The sequence below is a fragment of the Geotrypetes seraphini genome, chromosome 10 (genome assembly GCF_902459505.1).
Source record: "Geotrypetes seraphini chromosome 10, aGeoSer1.1, whole genome shotgun sequence".
NCBI lineage: Eukaryota > Metazoa > Chordata > Amphibia > Gymnophiona > Dermophiidae > Geotrypetes > Geotrypetes seraphini.
The window spans coordinates 95336118-95356266 of record NC_047093.1 but is presented as its reverse complement, the minus strand read 5'-3'; the positions used below and the strand labels follow the sequence as shown (position 1 = coordinate 95356266).

The window sequence follows — 20149 nt, the reverse complement described above, 5'->3', positions numbered from 1 at the left end:
TGGTGAGCTGGCAGATGATGGAAGTGGGGGAAAGAGAGAGAGAAGGGGCAGATGATGGAAGTGAGGGGAAAGAGAGAGAAGGGGCAGATGATGGAAGTGAGGGGAAAGAGAGAGAAGGGGCAGATGATGGAAGTGGGGAGAAGGGGAGATGATGGGAGAAAGGGCAGATGATGGAAGTGGGGAGAAGGGGAGAGAGAAGAGGGCAGATGATGGAATTGAGGAGAAGGGGAGAGAGAAGAGGGTAGATGATGGAAGGGGGGAAAGAGAGAGAAGGGGCAGATGATGGAAGTGGGGAGAAGGGATAGCAAATGCTGACTGGAAGTGGAGAAAAAGAACACATACTGGATGGAAGGAGGGACAAAGAAAAAGGACATATGCTGGATGGGGGAAGAAGACAGAGTTAGTGAGATAGTAGAGGGGTGAAGGAAAGGGGTGACATGCTATTGGTAGACACAGTGAAAAGAGGGAAACTGAGGACTGCATAGTAAGAAAGAATTTAATGTAGACGGAGGCAGAAAATAAAGAAAGAAGACCAGAGAAGGAAAGGGAAGAGAGAGAGGAGAGAGAGATGCCAGATAATGGGGAAGGAGACAGAGTTATCAGATCTGAGCAGAGGAAATGAGAAGAGAGAGATGCTAAAAACCACAGGGGGGAGGGAAAGAGAGATGAAAGGAGAAAGAGGGAACAGAGGAAAGATGATGGATGCAAGACCAAAGCAGGAGGGGGGGGTCTAGAGGAGAGATGGCAGTGGGAGATAGACAGTTTCTGGAAGGGGCAGACAGTGGATGGAACGGGCAGATGCTGGATTGAAGATACAGGGCAGATGCTGGAAGGAAAAGAGTGAAAAGAAGATAAAAGCAGAAACCAGAGACAACAAAAGGCAGAAAAAAAAATTATTTAATTTCTATTTTGTCATTAGAATATATCAGATTTGAAATATATATCCTGCTAGAGACATAACTGGGGACTGCAAAGCCCAGGCAGTGCTTCTTTAGCTTCCAGCTGGCTTAGGGCTCTTTCTGACCAGGGGGCACTCCCCTAACACTATTCCTGTCATGTGTGACTGCAGTATTCTGTTAGCATGATATTTCTGTGTAGCATTCTGTAATAATTTGGCTTGTTCAGTTTTCTTGATAGTAGAGGGAATATATGTGAAGGGGAGGGGAGACAGGTTTTGTTGGTCCTTGTTCTGTATATTTGTATTTATAAAACGACAATTGTACAGAATATTGTTTCTTTTTATACTTTAATAAAATACGTTCAATATAAAATCATAACTGAGGCTTGTGCGGATGGGATCAGATGGTTTGCGGGGACCGAGCTTGCAGAGACTGGGCAGAAATGTGTTTTTTAAACTTCAGTCTTAGTAGCTTGCCGGTCCACAAAATAATTATTTTATTTCTGCCGGTCCATGGGTGTAAAAAGGTTGAAAAACACTGATCTATACCACCTCCACTAGGAGACCATTCCACGCATCTACTACCCTTTCTGTAAAGTAGTATTTTCCTACATTAATCCTGAACCTATCACCTCTTAACTTCATTTTATGCTCTCTCCTTCCGGAATTTTCCTTAATTTGAAAAAGATTCACCCTCCTGTACATTAACACTACAGAACATAAGAACATAAGCAATGCCTCCGCTGGGTCAGACCTGAGGTCCATCGTGCCCAGCAGTCTGCTCACACGGTGGCCCAACAGGTCCAGGACCTGTGCAGTAAACCTCTATCTATACCCTTCTATCCCCTTTTCCAGCAGGAAATTGTCCAATCCTTTCTTAAACCCCAAAACTGTACTCTGCCCTATAACGTCCTCTGGAAGTGCATTCCAGGTGTCCACCACATGTTGGGTAAAGAAGAACTTCCTAGCATTCGTTTTGAATCTGTCCCCTTTCAACTTTTCCGAATGCCCTCTTGTTTTTTTATTTTCTGAAAGTTTGAAGAATCTGTCCCTCTCTACTCTCTCTATGCCCTTCATGATCTTGTAAGTCTCTATCATATCCCCTCTAAGTCTCCTCTTCTCCAGGGAAAAGAGACCCAGGTTCTCCAATCTCTCAGCGTATGAAAGGCTTTCCATCCCCTTAATCAGTCTTGTCACTCTTCTCTGAACTCTCTCGAGTAACGCCATATCCTTCTTAAGGTACGGTGACCAATACTGGACGCAGTATTCAAGATGCGGACGCACAATTGCCCGGTACAGTGGCAAGATAACTTCTTTCGTTCTGGTTGTTCTGGTTTGTAATACCCTTCTTGATTATACCTAGCATTCTATTCGCTCTCTTAGCAGCCCCTGCGCACTGTGCCATCTGCTTTATTGTCATGTCCACCATTACCCCCAAGTCCCTTTCTTGGGTACTTCAGTCAATAACATCCCTCCCATTGTATAATTGTACCTCGGGTTTCTGTTTCCCACATGCAATACTTTACACTTCTCAACATTGAACTTCATCTGCCATCTCTCAGCCCATTCCCCTGTGAGAATATCTGCCTGCTGTCCCTGGATAAAGCACAGTTACTTACCGTAACAGGTGTTATCCAGGAACAGCAGGCAGATATTCTTGACTGATGGGTGACGGCACCGACGGAGCCCCGGTACGGAGGTGGGTGGGACGCAAGAATATCTGCCTGCTGTCCCTGGATAACACCTGTTACGGTAAGTAACTGTGCTTTATCCCAGGACAAGCAGGCAGCTATTCTTGACTGATGGGTGACCTCCAAGCTAACAAAAAGAGGGATGGAGGGAAGGTTGGCCATTAGGAAAACAAATTTTGCAAAACAGATTGGCCGAAGTGTCCATCCCGTCTGGAGAATGCATCCAGACAATAATGAGATGTAAAAGTATGAACTGAGGACCAAGTGGCAGCCTTGCAGATTTCCTCAATGGGCGTGGACCGGAGGAAAGCTACAGACGCTGCCATAGCTCGGACTTTATGGGCTGTGACAGAACCTTCCAGTGTCAGTCCGGTCTGAGCATAACAGAATGAAATGCACGCTGCCAGCCAATTAGACAACGTACGTTTAGAAACAGGACGTCCCAATTTATTCGGATCAAAGGACAGAAAGAGCTGAGGAGCTGATCTGTGGGGCTTAGTACGCTGAAGATAGTAAGCGAGAGCCCTCTTGCAGTCCAAAGTATGCAGAGCCTGTTCTCCAGAATGAGAATGAGGTTTTGGAAAGAAGACAGGCAGAACAATGAATTGGTTGAGATGGAAGTCGGAGACAACCTTAGGGAGAAACTTTGGATGTGTACGCAAGACCACCTTGTCATGATGAAAGACCGTAAAAGGTGGATCTGCAACTAGTGCATGTAGCTCACTGACCCTCCTGGCAGAGGTAAGGGCGATGAGGAAAAGTACCTTCCAAGTGAGAAACTTGAAAGTGGTAGTAGCCAAAGGTTCAAATGGAGGTTTCATTAAGTCGGAAAGAACCACATTAAGATCCCAGATAACAGGAGGGGCTTTAAGAGGTGGTTTAACATTGAAAAGACCCCGCATGAACCTGGATACCAGGGGATGAGCTGAGAGGAGCTTTCCATGGACTGGCTCATGAAACGCCGAAATAGCACTTAAGTGGACTCTGACTGAAGAAGACTTGAGGCCAGAGTCAGTCAAAGAAAGGAGATAATCCAATAAAGTCTCCACTGCAAGGGAAGTGGGATTATGTTGATGGAGGAAACACCAGGAAGAAAAACGTGTCCACTTCTGATGGTAACATTGCAGAGTGGCAGGTTTCCTGGAGGCATCCAGAATTGAACGAACAGGCTGAGATAAAAGTGTATCATGAGAAGTCAGCCCGAGAGATACCAAGCTGTCAGGTGCAGAGACTGGAGGTTGGGATGTAGAAGGGTCTCCTGCTGTTGTGTAAGCAGAGAAGGAAACAGTGGAAGAAGAAAAGGTTCCCTGGAACTGAGTTGAAGTAGAAGGGAGAACCAATGTTGCCTGGGCCACCTCGGAGCAATCAGAATCATGGTGGCTCGTTCCCTCTTGAGCTTGAACAAGGTTCTCAACATGAGAGGCAGAGGAGGGAAAGCATACAGAAACAGATTGGACCAGTCGAGGAGAAATGCATCCGCTGCCAGACGGTGAGGAGTGTAGAGTCTGGAGCAGAAGAGGGGCAGCTGGTGATTGTGAGGGGCTGCAAAGAGGTCTATCTGAGGAGTGCCCCACTGAGTGAAGATGGACTGCAGAGTGAGAGGATCGAGTGTCCACTCGTGAGGCTGGAGAACTCTGCTGAGCTTGTCCGCCAAGCAATTCTGTTTTCCCTGAATGTAGATAGCTTTCAGGAACAGATGGTGATTTATGGCCCAAGTCCAGATCTTCTGGGCTTCCTGGCACAAGAGGCGAGAGCCCGTCCCACCCTGCTTGTTGATGTAGTACATCGCAACCTGATTGTCTGTGCACAGCAAGAGAACTTGAGGAAAGAGGAGATGTTGGAAGGCCTTGAGGGCATAAAACATCGCTCTGAGTTCCAGGAAATTGATTTGATGCTTCTTTTCCTGGGCTGTCCAAAGTCCCTGAGTTTGGAACTCGTTCAAATGAGCTCCCCAGGCATAAGGGGAGGCGTCGGTGGTGATAACCAGTTGATGGGGAGGTAGATGGAACAGAAGACCTCTGGATAGATTTGAGGATATCAACCGCCATTGTAGAGACTGACGAAGAGATGATGTTACAGATATGTGTCGTGAGCAGGGATCCATCGCTTGGGACCACTGGTTGGCTAGGGTCCATTGAGGGGTGCGTAGGTGAAGACGTGCAAAAGGGGTGACATGAACTGTAGACGCCATGTGACCCAAGAGAACCATCATGCGCTTGGAAGAGATGGACGCCTGTAGAAGCACCTGTTGACATAGAAATTGAAGCATGAGAAGACGGTTGGACGGCAGGAAAGCTCTCATGAGGACTGTGTCTAAGACTGCTCCAATGAATTGAAGTCTCTGAGTGGGGATGAGATGAGATTTGGGTAGATTGATCTCGAATCCCAGCAAACGGAGGAACAGAATGGTCTGGTTGGTGGCCGTGAGGACTGTCTGAGGTGCATTGGCCTTGATCAACCAATCGTCCAGATAAGGAAACACCTGAAGGTGGTGGGTACGAAGAAAAGCAGCCACCACAATCAGGCATTTGGTGAACACTCTTGGAGAGGAGGCAAGACCGAAGGGCAGTACCTTGTACTGGTAGTGACAACGATTGATCATGAAGCGGAGATACTTCCTGGAGGCTAGATCGATCGGTATGTGAGTGTATGCTTCTTTGAGATCGAGGGAGCATAGCCAGTCGCCTTGATTGAGAAGGGGGTAAAGAGTGGCCAGAGACAACATTTTGAATTTCTCTTTGACCAAGCATTTGTTGAGGTCCCGAAGATCTAGAATAGGTCTGAGATCTCCTGTTTTTTTGAGGACTAGGAAATAACGTGAGTAGAATCCCTGCCCCTTTTGATCTAGAGGAACTTCCTCTATGGCGTTCAGAAGGAGGAGGGATTGAACTTCCTGAAGAAGGAGGGAGGACTGAGGAGAGTTCAAAGCAGACTCTTTTGGAATACTTTGGCCCGGAAGAGTCTGAAAGTTGAGAGAGTAGCCGTGGCGGATGATGTTGAGGACCCACTGGTCCGAGGTGATGGATTCCCAACGGCTTATGAAGAGAGTAAGGCGTCCTCCTATGGGCTGCGGAAGATGGGCAGCAGGATGGAGACCGGCTATGTCCTGGAGAACCAAGTCAAAAGGGTTGAGTGGATTTCTGTGAAGGGGGAGGCTTCACCTGTTGTTGCTGCTGTGCTGGTCTAGCAGCTGGCCTCTGTTGTTGCCGCTGACGTCTGGGTTGTTGCGGGGCTTGTGGCAAAGGACGAGCAACAAATCTACGTTGGTAGGCCGACTGCTGGCGAAAAGGCCTGGAAGGTGGGGTTTTCTTTTTGGTTTTGAGGAGAGTATCCCACCTAGTTTCATGTGCCGACAACTTTTGAGTGGTGGAGTCCATGGATTCTCCAAACAGCTCATCCACCAGGCACGGTGCATTAGCCAGTCGATCTTGATGATTGACATCCAGTTCTGACACTCTGAGCCACGCCAGGCGACGCATAGCCACCGACATAGCTGTGGCCCGAGAGGTCAGCTCAAAGGTGTCATATATCGACCTGACCATGAACTTCCTAAGCTGCAACAGTGATGAAGTAGTGTGGCGAAAAGCAGATTTTTTACGGTCAGGGAGGTACTTCTCAAAAGTAGTTAGATCTTGAACGAGATGTTTAAGATAAAAGGAGAAGTGGAATGCATAATTCCCTGACCTGTTGGCTAACATGGCATTTTGGTATAGCCGTTTGCCAAATTTGTCCATGGCCTTTCCCTCTCTGCCAGGAGGGACTGAGGCGTACACACTAGCTCCCGTGGATTTTTTTAGAGTGGATTCAACCAATAGGGACTCATGTGGGAGCTGTGGTTTGTCAAACCCAGGAATTGGGATGACTTTGTATAAGGAGTCCAATTTGCGAGGTGCTCCAGGGATAGTCAAGGGTGTCTCCAAATTCTTGTAAAAAGTTTCTCTCAAGATATCATGGAGAGGTAACTTGAGATATTCCCTTGGAGGTTGGTCAAAATCCAGTGCTTCAAGAAAAGCTTTGGATTTTTTCGACTCAGCCTCCAAGGGAATAGAGAGAGAGTCACACATCTCTTTTAAAAAGGATGAAAATGAAGTTACATCTGGCCTAGAGGATGGATCTAAAGTAGAAGGATCCTCATCACCAGATGAACATTCCCCTTCAGAGAGCATAGGGTCTTCTGAATCATCCCACAGATCAGGGTCTCGAATTTGAAAACTGCGTCGAGATTCCGGAGTGGAGGGATCTAGGTGTCGGGATTTGCGTACCGATTTTCCTGATCTCATAGAGACGGTACCGGGAGATTGCAGTTGCACCGGTGCCGACGTCTGAACAGCCTGATGCTGAGCAGTCGACTCCGGTGCTAGGACTGGCATGGAAGTAGACTGTGTCAGTGCCGACAAAGAGGAAGCCGAGAGCATGGGCTGTGGAACTATCGGCACCGATGGCTCAGACCGGACCGGTACCAGAAGGTTCGGTACCAGTAGTGCAGGAAGGAGTTGCTTTAACTGATTCTCCAATTGCACTTGTAAGACGGCAGCAATGCGCTCGTCTAAAGAAGGCACCGGTACCGCTTTTCTCTTCTGCGGTACCTTGGGTGCCGCTCTACACTCCGAAGAGGAACCCGATGTCGAGGGGCTTACCTCTATCGGAGCGGAGCGCTTCCGTGGGCGCCTCGCGGTCGGCAGGATTGGGCTCTCTGCTACTTTGACCGGAGGACGCTCCAGCGGGGAAGGCTTCTTAGCCGGCTTACCTGACTGGTGCGACGCCGACGCGGTATCGCGCGGCGTCGACGAGACGGGTGCCGACTGCGTCGGGGTCGAAGTAGGGACCGGTGCCGCCGAGTCCGACATGTCGGTACCGAATAATAACCGTTGCTGAATTTGACGGTTTTTAAGGGTTCTTTTCTGGAGAGTGGCACAGCGTGTGCAGGTGGAAGCCCGATGGTCAGGTCCGAGGCACTGCAAACACCAGTTGTGCGGGTCAGAGTTAGAAATAGGCCTCGCGCACCGCTGGCACTTTTTAAAGCCGGGTTGGGGGGGCATGAACGTAAACACGGCTTCTGCCAAATCGAAGGCCGAGGCCTCGATGGTGGCAGCAGGCCCCGCCGGGGCAAAATGAAAAAAATGGAAGAAAAACCAAAATTCGTTTTTTTTTTGTTTGTTTTTTTTTGAAGGAAAATAAATAAAAAGAGGGAAACAATATTTCCCAAGAAGTTTACGCGAGCGGGAAGGCGAAAAAATTAGAAAAAAATTCAACAGCCGTTGAAACGTGCGTCTTCTTAGCTCCGCGGAAACAAGAAAACTGGGGACCGCGCGCCTCTGTCGGGCGGGAAGGCACTCGCGCGTGCGCGGTGCGGCCTACCAGAACTTTCCAAGTTCTTAGAGTGCAATCACTCTAAAAGTGTCCGTACCGGGGCTCCGTCGGTGCCGTCACCCATCAGTCAAGAATAGCTGCCTGCTTGTCCTGGGATAACTGTGCTTTATCCCAGGACAAGCAGGCAGCATATTCTCATTGATGAGTGACCTCCAAACTTACAGAGATGGGATGGAGGGAGAGTTACATAGAAACATAGAACATGATGGCAGAAAAGGGCCACGGCCCATCTAGTCTGCCCACACTAATGGCCCACCCCCTAACTACCTCCAAGAAGAGATCCCACAAGCCATTCCCATCTTTTCTTAAAATCTGGCACGCTGCTTGCCTCAATTACTTGTTGTGGAAGATTATTCCAGCGATCAACCACCCTTTCGGTGAAGAAATATTTTCTGGTGTCACCATGAAATTTCCTACCCCTGATTTTCAACGGATGCCCTCTTGTTGCCATGCCAAAGAAAATACAATGGAAAAACATAATGGCCGAAGAGCCCCTCCTGTCTGGAGAAAAACCAGATAATAGAGAGAAGTGAAGGAATTAACTGAGGACCAGGTGGCAGCTGTACAGAGTTCCTCAGGATGTAACTATGAGGAAAACAACAAAAACTGCCAGAACTCAAACTTAGGGACTGGGACACAAATCCCTGTGCCAGGCCCATCGGAGTAAAAAAGAACGAGAGAGAGGCAATAAGCGAAGAGATCGTTCTCATGAATATAGGGTATCTAAACTGAGGTGAATCAAAAGAAAACGTTAGAAGAAAATCACTGCGGCTCCAACCTGAGTAACAAGGAGGACAAAAAAACGTGTAAAGGAGAAAACAAATAAAGCTAGTTGTTTCGGAGGAAAAACGAGGTGCAGGAAACACCACAGACAGAAGAACTGACTGAACGAAGGGAAAACAGTAGAAGATACTGTAGACATGAACAGAGAATCACCCTGACTTGATGAAAGACTGATAAGGATGAAGCTGCTAGCTGGCATGAAACTCACCGATTCCCCTGAAAGAGGTGAGAGACACAAAGAAAAACCATTTTCCAGGAAATAAAGTCAAGTGGAACTGACACCATTGTTAAAAATGGTAGCATGAACAACCATTAAAGAGCCACAGGAAAAATCCAGAGGACAGACGAAAAAATGAAGTGTGATTACCCACATAAAAAACCCCTGTCATGATCCAGAGGAGAAATTAGTAAGACGTTACTCCTTGACAGATCAAGGGAAAAAAAGCAATAGCATGAAAAAGAAGTCTAAGAACTATAGGCTCAAGACTAGAAGCAACAAAGAAAAAATACCACCGGTAGGACGATGGAAACAGGCAGAGAAAAAAAAACACCAGGAAAGAAAAGAAACCACTATCGATATCAACCAGGGCAAGTGGCTAGTGTTCTGGCAGAAGTCAACAAATGAGAAAAATGTAAATGAAATGGATACAGCCCAAAGAAAAAGCAAGGAAGATTGGAAGAAATCAAAGATTCCTAAGTCGGAGTGAACCGAGCAGGAAAATGAGAAGAGAGGGCTCCCTAAAATGTGAGTGGATGAAGCAGGGAAAACCCCTGTTTACGGGGTCACCATGCATCATCAGCGCTCATGAGCTTGATGAAAAAAGGTCAAGAGAAGAAGCGAAGGGAATGCATAGAAAAGAAATATGCACACCCAATCCAGGAGAAAAATCCTGGAGGAAAAGGATGAAAGAATCCTGCTGAAATAGGCTGCTACGAAATTCAGCCTCTCATGAATATCAGCAGGAGCAGATGGCCAATCTCCTCCAAGGACACAAAAACAGGGCCTCCTGAGATAACAGGAGAGAGCCCTAGACTCCTTGCTCAATTACATGTAGTGTAAAAACCCTTGAATTGACTGTGCAAGGAAGGAGGAATGTAGGACAGAGTAGATGATAAAAATCATGAGGTCCTAAAAAAATCAGTAGAAAAATGAGGAAAAAAACCAATGCCCGACAGTCCTATAGGCTGAAGAATGCCTATAGGAACCCCCCAGGCAGAAAATAGATCCAGCAAGCATTAAGACCATGCAAAGAGGTAACAAATAAAAAAGGGGACCTCTGTAGAGACTAGAGGAGATCAAAGATATACATACGTGGAGAGACAAGCCCTCGCCTGGTACCACTGGAAAACAAAAGACCACTGAGGAGTACAAGAATGTAGGCTGACTCGTGACATAACAGAACCAGAAGAATACCTGTTGTGCAGAAGAAACAACATATGTAAGATTGAAAACAATCTGAAAAAAAGAAAACACTCTCAGCAGAGTGGAGTCAAGAAGTACCCCAAAGAAACATGAATACGGGTACGGAAAAAGAAAAGCTAAAGAAAAAAGAGATGGTTGAGAAAAAACATCTGAACCATCTCTCAGGAAAAAAACAACCGGATAAAAAACCAGATGTTCAAAAAATGGAAAAAGAAGGTGGCCCTGTAATCGAATAGATGTGGTCAGCACTATCAGATACCCCCTGAATAATCTGGGAGGAAAAACCCCAAAACTGGAAAAGCGGTTGCCCAGAAAACAGGAAGCAGAACCATGAGGTCTGAGATCCAGAAAAAACAGAGGCATCCAGGGTCCTTGAGAAAGAAGGGAAGAGAGTCCCTAACTCCAGTAATCGAAGAGAACGCTTAAAGGAGAATGAGCAGTAGAAAACAGAAATACTGCCTAAGATCCCCCGTAGATTCTCAACAGAAAACAGAATCTAAAAGCAGAGTGAAAAGATGAAGTGAAAAAAGCCTCCACATGAAGAGAAACTCAGAGCCCGGCTTGTAGGAGTACATGAAGACAGAGAAGACAGTCACCATGAAAGTGAACAACTGCTACACAGATGTGACCAGAGAACTCACCATGCCATAAGGTAGAGGAAACATGTTTCAGCATAGCCTCAGGTACATTGCCCCAAATCAGACATAATCAAAAACCTGTTGTGTAAAGTAATGAGAAAAACAGACACTCAGATGCATACCAGATCCGTAAAACACAGATCTGAAACCGAAAAGTGACTACATGAAATGTGAACACAAATGAATGCCAAGAAAAACCAGGTAGGTAGGCGAGGAATCTAGGAAGACTATCTGGCTAACCGGTCCCCAGCCCTGTCCACTCTGCCCAGAAAGACAGAGGCCTACCTACAAGTCGCCAGGAAGGAAACAAGGACACAAGTGAACTACTGCATAGGGCGTGTCACAAAAGCCCTCATAGGATCAAGGAAGGGAAGCAAACTACCCTTGAGAAAAGAAGTAGAAGGAAGAAAAGGAAATTCCGTAGGGAAAGAATGACTGTAAAAAATTCAATTCCCAAAGGAATGCATTTACAGAAAATTCCCTAATGGATCTGTAAAAAATGATATGGAAGTAGGAAGGCTTTGTGAAACCCACTCAAGGGAAAAAAAGCACATGTGACATAGAAACACTCACCACTGCAAACCAAGACCATCAAGGAGTCGATGTCGAAGGCCAAAAACCAATTTGAAAACTGTAAAGCGTTTCCATATCGGAACAACACCGACACTGGTAACTGCAACGACAACTGGTGTCACTGGATAGGAGTGAAAGCAGAGACAAAGTCCCCGGAAGTAAAAAACTGAACCGGGCAGCACTAGAATAGACTATGTCGACAGGACGGAGAACCCAAACAATTGAATCACAGTTGAACATGACGATGTCGAGAAGAAATTCCGACATCGACCTGGATGTCGATATGGACTGCAACATCGAGCAGAACTGATGACAATAACATGGCATCGAAAGAGAAGTCGACATCAAGTAGGGAGGTCGATACCAATTAGAAACGTCGACATCATCCCAGAGGCAGTGAAAACATACCGATGCCCACTGAAAATGTGGACATGAAAGAAAATATTGTTAAAAAAGGAGAACCGGTACCGATGGTTGAACGCCGGTACCAAGGGTCAACACTCCCGAGATGAACAAAGCCGGTATTAAGGCACAGAGCACCACCGGAGCAGATGAGAAAGGACACCGGTACCATTGGTCCATGACCAGTACAGATGGTGTCATTGCCAAGGAAAAAGAAAAGCACACTGGTACCATTGGTCCATGACTGGTACCGACGGTGTCAATGTCCAGTAAAGAGAAAAAAGGACACCGGTACCGATGGTGTTATTGTCCAGAAAGAGAAAAAGATAACGGTACCGTTGGTCCATGACCAGTACTCTTGGTGTCAGTCCATAGAAGAAAGAAAAAAGGCACCGGCATCCAAGATCCATGACCTGTATTATCGGTGCTGCTCATGGAGGAGAAAGAAAGAACACCGGTACCCATGGTCTCTGACCGGTACCATTGGTGTTGTGCTAGAGTAGGAAGAAAGAAACACTGGTACCCTTGGTCGATGACAGGTACCAAAGGTGTGGCTCCAGAATAGAAGAAAAGAACACCGGTACCCTTGTCTCATGATTGGTACCATTGGTGTCACTCCACGCTTCCAAGATGAAAATGCCCATATCAAGACAGTCATCGACAGCGAAGAGGAGCCAGAGATAGAACTGAAAAAAGGTCGGCAGGACTTGACTCACTGCTACAATGGCCAAAGTTGGCAGGAGAAAACTCATTGCTATAATAACCTGACATGCAAAGGAGAAACCAACTTACCAAAAGAAGAGCACCGAAGGTGCGGACTGGAGAAATCGGTGCCGAAAGTACCCTGGGTACCAGATCACTGGCGTCGACTGGAAACGGCTTCTGGAGAAAGCACATGAAAATGCACTGAAGACTTTCTGGAGATTCTAATAATACCTGAGAATTCTTTACCACCTCTTACAAGGGTATATTATTTACCTATAAGAAATCAGGATTCTCAAAAGAAAGAAGATGAAGGAAAATCTCAGGAAGTTCCCTTGGATGTTTCTACCTTATTGAAACAATCAGACAAAGAAGTGGCTACTCCAACCACCCTCTTACTGACTGAAGCTTTGGCTCCAGATAGAGACTGGATCCTTAAACGTTTCTTTAAAAATAGATCTAAGGACTTCCTGGGTTTCCATATTCAGATATTTCCCGATGTCTCGAGGGAGACTCAGAAGAGAAGAAGGGAATTTCTAATGTTGAAACTAGGTGTGACTCAGATAGGAGCTTTTTCTTTCTTAGATGTCCATGTAAACGTGTCATTAGATACCGTTCCTTTAAATATGTGTTTGTAGAACCTACTCACTTGATTGCTTTCCTCTCTCTGAAGCGTGTTGAGTGTGGAATACCATCTGTATCCAAGTGATAATTAGCTCTGCCTCTGCTTCAGCAACAGATTAAGTGAATTTCTTGTAAAGTTATTCTTTAAACTTAACTACTATTTTTGTTAATCTTTGATCCAAATTGAGGACTAGTGTGTGATTAAGATGAGATGTGTTTTTTCTTTATGTTTTAAATCACTTTCAGGATTGAAAGTAAATTTAAATATTATGCTTTCTTGATTACACTTTCTGTACAAGATGAGATGCTTGATAATAATGAAAAAATCTTATCAATAAAAAAAAAAAAAGAAAATGCGCTGAAGAGGAAAAAAGCAAGGGAAGAAATAACTGGCAAGGTCAGGTCCCCGAAAATGCGAAAATAACAGGAGGATGTCAGTGAAGACAAGTTCCACCACAAAACAACCGCGTGGAGGAAGAAAGGGCAGGAAAAACCAGCCCGGGAGAAGAGCCATGTAGAGGGGAGAAAAGAAAATGTAGGCTGACTCGTGACATAACAGAACCAGAAGAATACCTGTTGTGCAGAAGAAACAACATGTGTAAGATTGAAAACAATCTGAAAAAAAGAAAACACTCTCAGCAGAGTGCCTCACAAGGCCTAACCCACAACGGTAAAGAAAAAAATAAAAGAAATTGCTTGTTTTGTTTTGGGGTTTTTTAAAGATAAACTTATAAAAGAAGAAACTGACAAAAAGTCAGTAAACTGCGAGAGCGGGAAGGCAGCAAATGAAAAAATTTTCAACAGCCGTTGAAACCGTGACTTTTTAGCTCCGCGGAAACTAGAAAACTGAGGGACCACGCACCTCCGTCGGGCAGGAAGGCACTCGTGTATGCGCAGTGCGGGTGTCAAGAGCTTTTTCCAAGCTCTTGAAGTGTCCGTACCGGGTCTCCGTGGTGACGTCACCCATCAGTGAGAATATGCTGCCTGCTTGTCCTGGGATAATTATTTTTACCCTTTATTTAACCCTACCTTACCTGTAGCGCTCACATGGCCATATCTCTTGCGTGTGAACTCTCCCTAAGTCTATATTATCAATCTACTTTCACCTTTATCTTAGGAGACTAGCCACCACTATCTCACAAGCCTCACAAATCTGATTTGTATCACCAATCTGGGCCTAGGAAACTCTCCAATATCCAGGATAAATCTCTGTCCACTAAGGTGGTGTGTAGTGCCCACTTCTTCCTCTTCCTCCATGACTCCCATGCACCAACTCCTCCTAATACTTGACTTTCCCCAATCTCTCTCTTTACCCCAAACCACTTAACTCTCTACCACCTGGCCACTTACTTTTTGATTTTACCACCTCATCCTTCCTTTTATCCTACACCCTCTTCTCAGCCCTAGAGCTTCAACACTTTCTCCCCCTCATTCAGCCATCTCCACTCTACCTATATGCATTTTGACCGTGGCACAACCACCCATGCCTCTCCCACACTTATTTGTGTTCTCTTACTCTGCAGGGATATCAATCCCAATCTTGGTCCTCCCAACTAGCCCTTACCCTACTCATCTGGGTCACATTGCATTGTAGCCAATCTTATTTCTGTTCCTCTTCTCTGCCTTTCTCATGTGCCTTGAAGAATGCCTGCTCTGTCTCCAACAAACTTATCTTCATCTATGACCTCTTCATCTCTCAAAATCTCCACCTGCTAGCACTAACTGAGAATTGAATCTGCCCCAAAGACTCTGCTTCAGCTACTGCCCTGTATCATGGAGGCTACTTTTTCTCATAAATACCTTGCCCAGTTGGTCATGGAGGTGGTGGTGGGCTGTTACTCTCACCGTCTTGTAGATATCAACCCCTTCTTCCGCCTCAATTTCACTGCTCTTCCTCCTTTGAATTTCACTCCATCTGTCTATTTGCTCCTCTACTCCTCCAAGTAACAATAATTTACTGAACTCCTGATGAGTCCTTCTTTTCTTTCCTCACTGACTCCTGGCTCTCCTTTGTCAAATACTGATCTCCTTGCCTCATTTTGGTGACTTCAACATCCATGCCGATGACCCCTCTGACTCCTATAGCAGAGATAGGGCCAGCCACAGCAGAGATGTATGCAGTTTGAACTGTGTGAAACTATCTTTAATGTCACTACAGGCAGGAGACTTGGAGACTGCAGCAAATGTTTGAAGGAGCTGGAGGTGAGAAATGGGGGTAGTTTGATTCTGTGCTGGAGGTTTTACAATTGTTTCCCCAATCTGCATAGATAATTTAAAAAATGGAACATGACTGCATGTACATTTTATAAAAGGCAGAAGAGCAATACGACAATATAGTTGAAATCGAGAGCAAATATATTTACCAAGCAAATATCAGAGAAGCAGTATATTTACCAGGCATATAGCAAAGATAGGGCCAGCCACAGCAGAGATGTGTGTAGTTTGAGCTGTGGAAAAACTATCTTTAAAGTCACTAAAGGTAGGAGACTTGGAGATTGCAACAAATGTTTGAAGGAGTTGGAGGTGGGGATCAGTAAGATTCAGAAATCAGAGAAGAAAATTTGATTCTGTGCTGGAGGCTTTATAACTGCAGAAGCAAATGGTCAAAATACCTTTTTTTAAAAAAAAAAAATAAAAGTTAACCACTTTTAATATTCTCTCTTAATAAACCACATTGAAAGTCATTTTATCACTAAATAAAAAAAGGTCACTAATGATGTGTAAATGTCTGACTATTAAACTGATTTGTTTCTTACCTGTACTGAATTAGCAGGGAAATAGCCCATAAAGTTTGTTGGGTAGGGGTAGTTCATGACAGCTATCATGGTAAATGCATATCTAGCAAATTCAAAGACCTGATGGAGATCATCAATGGATTGAATATTTTCACAGATGTGCATTCTCTTCTTAATAGTATCATATTCTGAAAGAGAAAGACACCCAAGCAATGTGTTATACAGTGCAAGATTTCATATCCTCCAAATTAATTAAATTATTTGATAATGTGGTGTGGCAAAACTGAACTTTCTGCTCATATACCACCTAATCCTGTAAACTTGCATATACAACTTTGTTTAGTATGTAAAACTGGTGTGCAAGTTAAAGAATACAGTAAATCTGAAAAAATTAATAAAAATGATTGAAAAAAAAGAATATAGTCAATTATGTATGTAATTTAACAAGCTTACTAATAGGCATTCAAAAGAGATTATGTTTTTTACCATGATAATATCTTTTCCAGGAGATAGGGATGGTATGCTGAACCATAGGGTTATTCATTTGTGCTTGCAAGCATACTACAGAAGATATCAATCACAGCTTTTCAACTAATCCTCCTCCCCTATGGCAGGAGTGCCCACACTTTTTGGGCTTGTGAGCTACTTTTAAAATGACCAAGTCAAAATGATTTACCAACAATAAAATAAAAAAAAAACACAAAGCAGAGAAAATGTTAATTATCATTTATATTTGGGGGGGTTTTCAAAGAGGTCAAGGCAGATGACTCTATGCCAGGGATCTCAAAGTCCCTCTTTGAGGGCCGCAATCCAGTCAGGTTTTCAGGATTTCCCCAATGAATATGCATTGAAAGCAGTGCATGCACATAGATCTCATGCATATTCATTGGGGGAATCCTGAAAACCCGACTGGATTGCGGCCCTTAAGGAGGGATTTTGAGACCCCTGCTCTATGCAATGTCACCTCGGTAACAACTATACAAAAATAGACAAATATAGTAATTGTACAATATACATATTAATTTTCTAAAGAAATGTTAAATTTGATGTTAATATGTGAGTTAATCAAGTGTGTATATTCAAGTTTCTAATGAGTTTATTTGAAACACTTGTTGTGACATAAGAAAATGAATAAAGATTTATAAAATTAAAAAAAAAATAGACAAATATACCCCTCTCCCTTTTTACTAAACTGCGATAGTGGTTTTTAGTGCAGGGAGCTGCGCTGAATGTCTTGCGCTGCTCTCGACGCTCATAGACTCCCTGCGCTAAAAACTGCTATTGCAGTTTAGTAAAAGGGGGCCATAGTGCAAAATAGACTGCAGATATAAATTCTCAAAACGGACACATTTTGATCACTAAATTGAAAATAAAATCATTTTTCCTACCTTTTTGTCTGGTGATTTCATGATCTCTGGTTGCACTTCCTTCTGTAAAGCCAATATTTCTTTCTTTCTGCCTTTCTTTCTCTCTCCCCCTGGCCCCTCTCTTTCTTTCTGCCTTTCTTTCTCTCTCCCCCTGGCCCCCCCCTCTTTCTTTCTGCCTTTCTTTCTCTCTCCCCCTGCCCCCAAGCCATTGTGCCGATTTCTCCATTTCCCCAATTCTTTCCCTACCACTACCCCCAAGTCAGCATGCTGATTTCTCCCTGCTCCTTCCACGAGCCAGGCCTGGCATGTACAAGCGCCGGGCCCACAAGACTTCACCTCCGGCATCAATGCTAACGTCGGGGAGGAAGTTCCAGGCCAGCCAGGCAGCGATTGGCTGGCCCAGAACTTCCTCTCCAATGTTAGAACTGCACTTTTTCCCCGCCCACCAGCCCGCTTTACCTTTTGCCTCCACCTACCATGCAGCGGGCCGGCATAGCGCAACCAATGAGAGGAGACAGCTCGCTTGCCCACCAGTGAGCCCACGCGATGGATTGAAGTCATGTTGCTGGCCGGGTTAAGTTCACCCTGGGGTTTGGAGATCACCTCACTGGAGTGACTCTGTGGGGGAGCCGGTGCTGGGATACGGTAGTTAGATGGAGCACTGTTTTGGAACTGAAGGGAAGGGAAGAGAAGTCTTGTGAGTCGGGAAAGCAGCAGGGAGAAAAAGATTGTAAAGGCAACGCGATCGACTCGCGTTGCCTTTGCAATCTACTGGTCGATCGCGATCGACCATTTGGGCACCCCTGCTCAATGGTCTCTGCTGCCCCCTTCAGTTCATACCAAAGCTGATGACAGCCCTATAGAAGGAGGGATACATGGGATTCCCTGAAAGCAGGTGCCCTGATCTGCTCAGATGAAATTAAAACAATCATTGAAGAAATAGTAATGTATTTAAAACATTAACAAGCCTCTGAGAGGAACAATGAATCCAAGGAAATACAAGTTAAGAAAGAAACAAACAGCCTGAATTTTATAGAGCACAACCAGTCATCCCTTGTAATTCTATAGCTCAACCATTCATCCCTTGCAATTCTATATATAGTCTTTTCCTAATCCAATAATCTGATAGTTAAATCATAGCTAACCATTAAGCTTGAGTCAGAAAGCAGGTGCATCAGATAAATTGCTGGGTGGGGGTTCAGCTTACCATCCTTATCTACTGGAGAAGATATTATCAAGGTAAGAACCTAATCTCTTTTTCCAGTGCAAAAGGGATGGTATGCTGAACCACAGGGATGTACCTAAGCAGTCCCCAAAATCTAGGGTGGGATAGATGAGCCTGCTCATAGTACTGAGGACCTGAAAGCAGCATCCTCCTGTGCTACTATGTCCACCATGTAAAATATGGTGAAGATATGAAGGGAGGACCAGGTTGCTGATCTACATAGCTCCTTGGGTGGAACTGCTCAACCTTCCAGCCTAGAAGAGGTCATGCCTCTTGTTGAATGTCTTTATCAAGACAGGGAGTTGTTTGCCGCAATCAATGTATGCCGAGGATATCACTTTCAAGTTTTATTACCATTTGATGAATCGCCTATACAAACTTTCTAAGCGATGAACAGCATTATAAAAACAACAGTTTAGCGGACAAACAGCTTTTTAAACAAAAGTAAAAAAACTGACATAATTATAGCACTTAACAAATTTCATCTTACAAATGGATTAGGGACAGACATGATGTAGAAATGGTGGCCTTGGAAGAGGGTCTGCCTAGTCTTGCCTAATTGGTTAACATAAAAATATGATCCGAGAGATGAAACACATTAGTCACCTCCAAGTAAAGCAAAAGAACTCTCCGGACTTCCAAAAGCTTTAAGGCCTTGTTTTTCTTCTTGGACCCTGTGGGAAGAAATGCTGACAATCTAACCTCATGGTTGGCATGAAATACCAAGATAGGAAAGAAAGGGGAGGAGCTGTTGCTGGGTGATTTCAACCTGCCGGTTGCAGACTAGAAATTTCGGTCTGCGGAATCAGAAAGAATGGAGATTGTGGATGCCTTTCAAGGGGTTCTGTTCAGACAAATGGTGACAGAACCCATGAGTGGAAAAAATCATACTGGATCTGGTGCTCATAAATGGAGAAAGTGTCTCTAATGTTCGAGTGAGGGACCACCTGGGAAGTAGCGATCATCACATGGTTTGGTTCGATATAGCAGCCAAAGTAGAGGATGGCCACACAAAAATTAAAGTACTGGATTTCAAACGTACAGACTTTAGTAGTACCTGAAGAAAGAGCTGATTGGATGGGAAGACAGTAGTCCATGTTGAAAGGTGCAATAAAAGAGAGCTACTGACCTGTATGTGAAGAAAATAGATAAAAAGAAGAAAAAAAAGGAAACCAATGTGGTTCTCCCAACTAGTGGCAGAAAAAAATAAAGGCAAAAGAATTGGCGTTCATGAAATATAAAAAAGACTCAAGGAAAGGAGTACAGAAAGGAATATTGGATGAAACTAAAAGAAGTCAAGAGAGAGACGTCTGGCAAAAGCGAAAGAGCAAATGGCTATAAATATAAAAAAGGGAGACAAAAATTTTTGCAGGTTTATTAGTGAAAGGAGAAAGATAAAAAATGGAATTACGAGACTGGAATTATGAGACTGAAAGAAAGTATGAACTGCTATGTGGAGAGTGACAAGGCCAAAGCAAATGTGCTAAACAAATACTTCTGATTGGTATTCACATAAGAAAAGCATGGAGCAGGACCGCGATTGCTTATTAAAGTTACACCTGAGAATGGAGTAGATACCACACCATTCATGGAAGAAAGTGTTTATGAATAACTTGGAAAACTGAAGGTGGACAAAGCTATGGGACAGGATTGGGATCCATCCCAGGATATTGAGGGAGCTCCGAGAGGTTCTGGCAGGTCCTCTTAAAGATTTGTTC

At 44.6% G+C, this 20149-nt stretch overlaps 1 protein-coding gene across 1 annotated transcript in view; it reads right to left on the bottom strand.

The window, feature by feature from the left end:
• The window catches only part of DPP7 (dipeptidyl peptidase 7), a 349192-nt gene that overhangs the window by 195918 nt on the left and 133125 nt on the right, over nucleotides 1-20149 (bottom strand). Inside the window, exon 9 of the mRNA XM_033962277.1 lies at nucleotides 15861-16027. Coding sequence (XP_033818168.1) covers nucleotides 15861-16027 — 167 coding nt within the window. The remainder of the gene's footprint in view (nucleotides 1-15860; nucleotides 16028-20149) is intronic.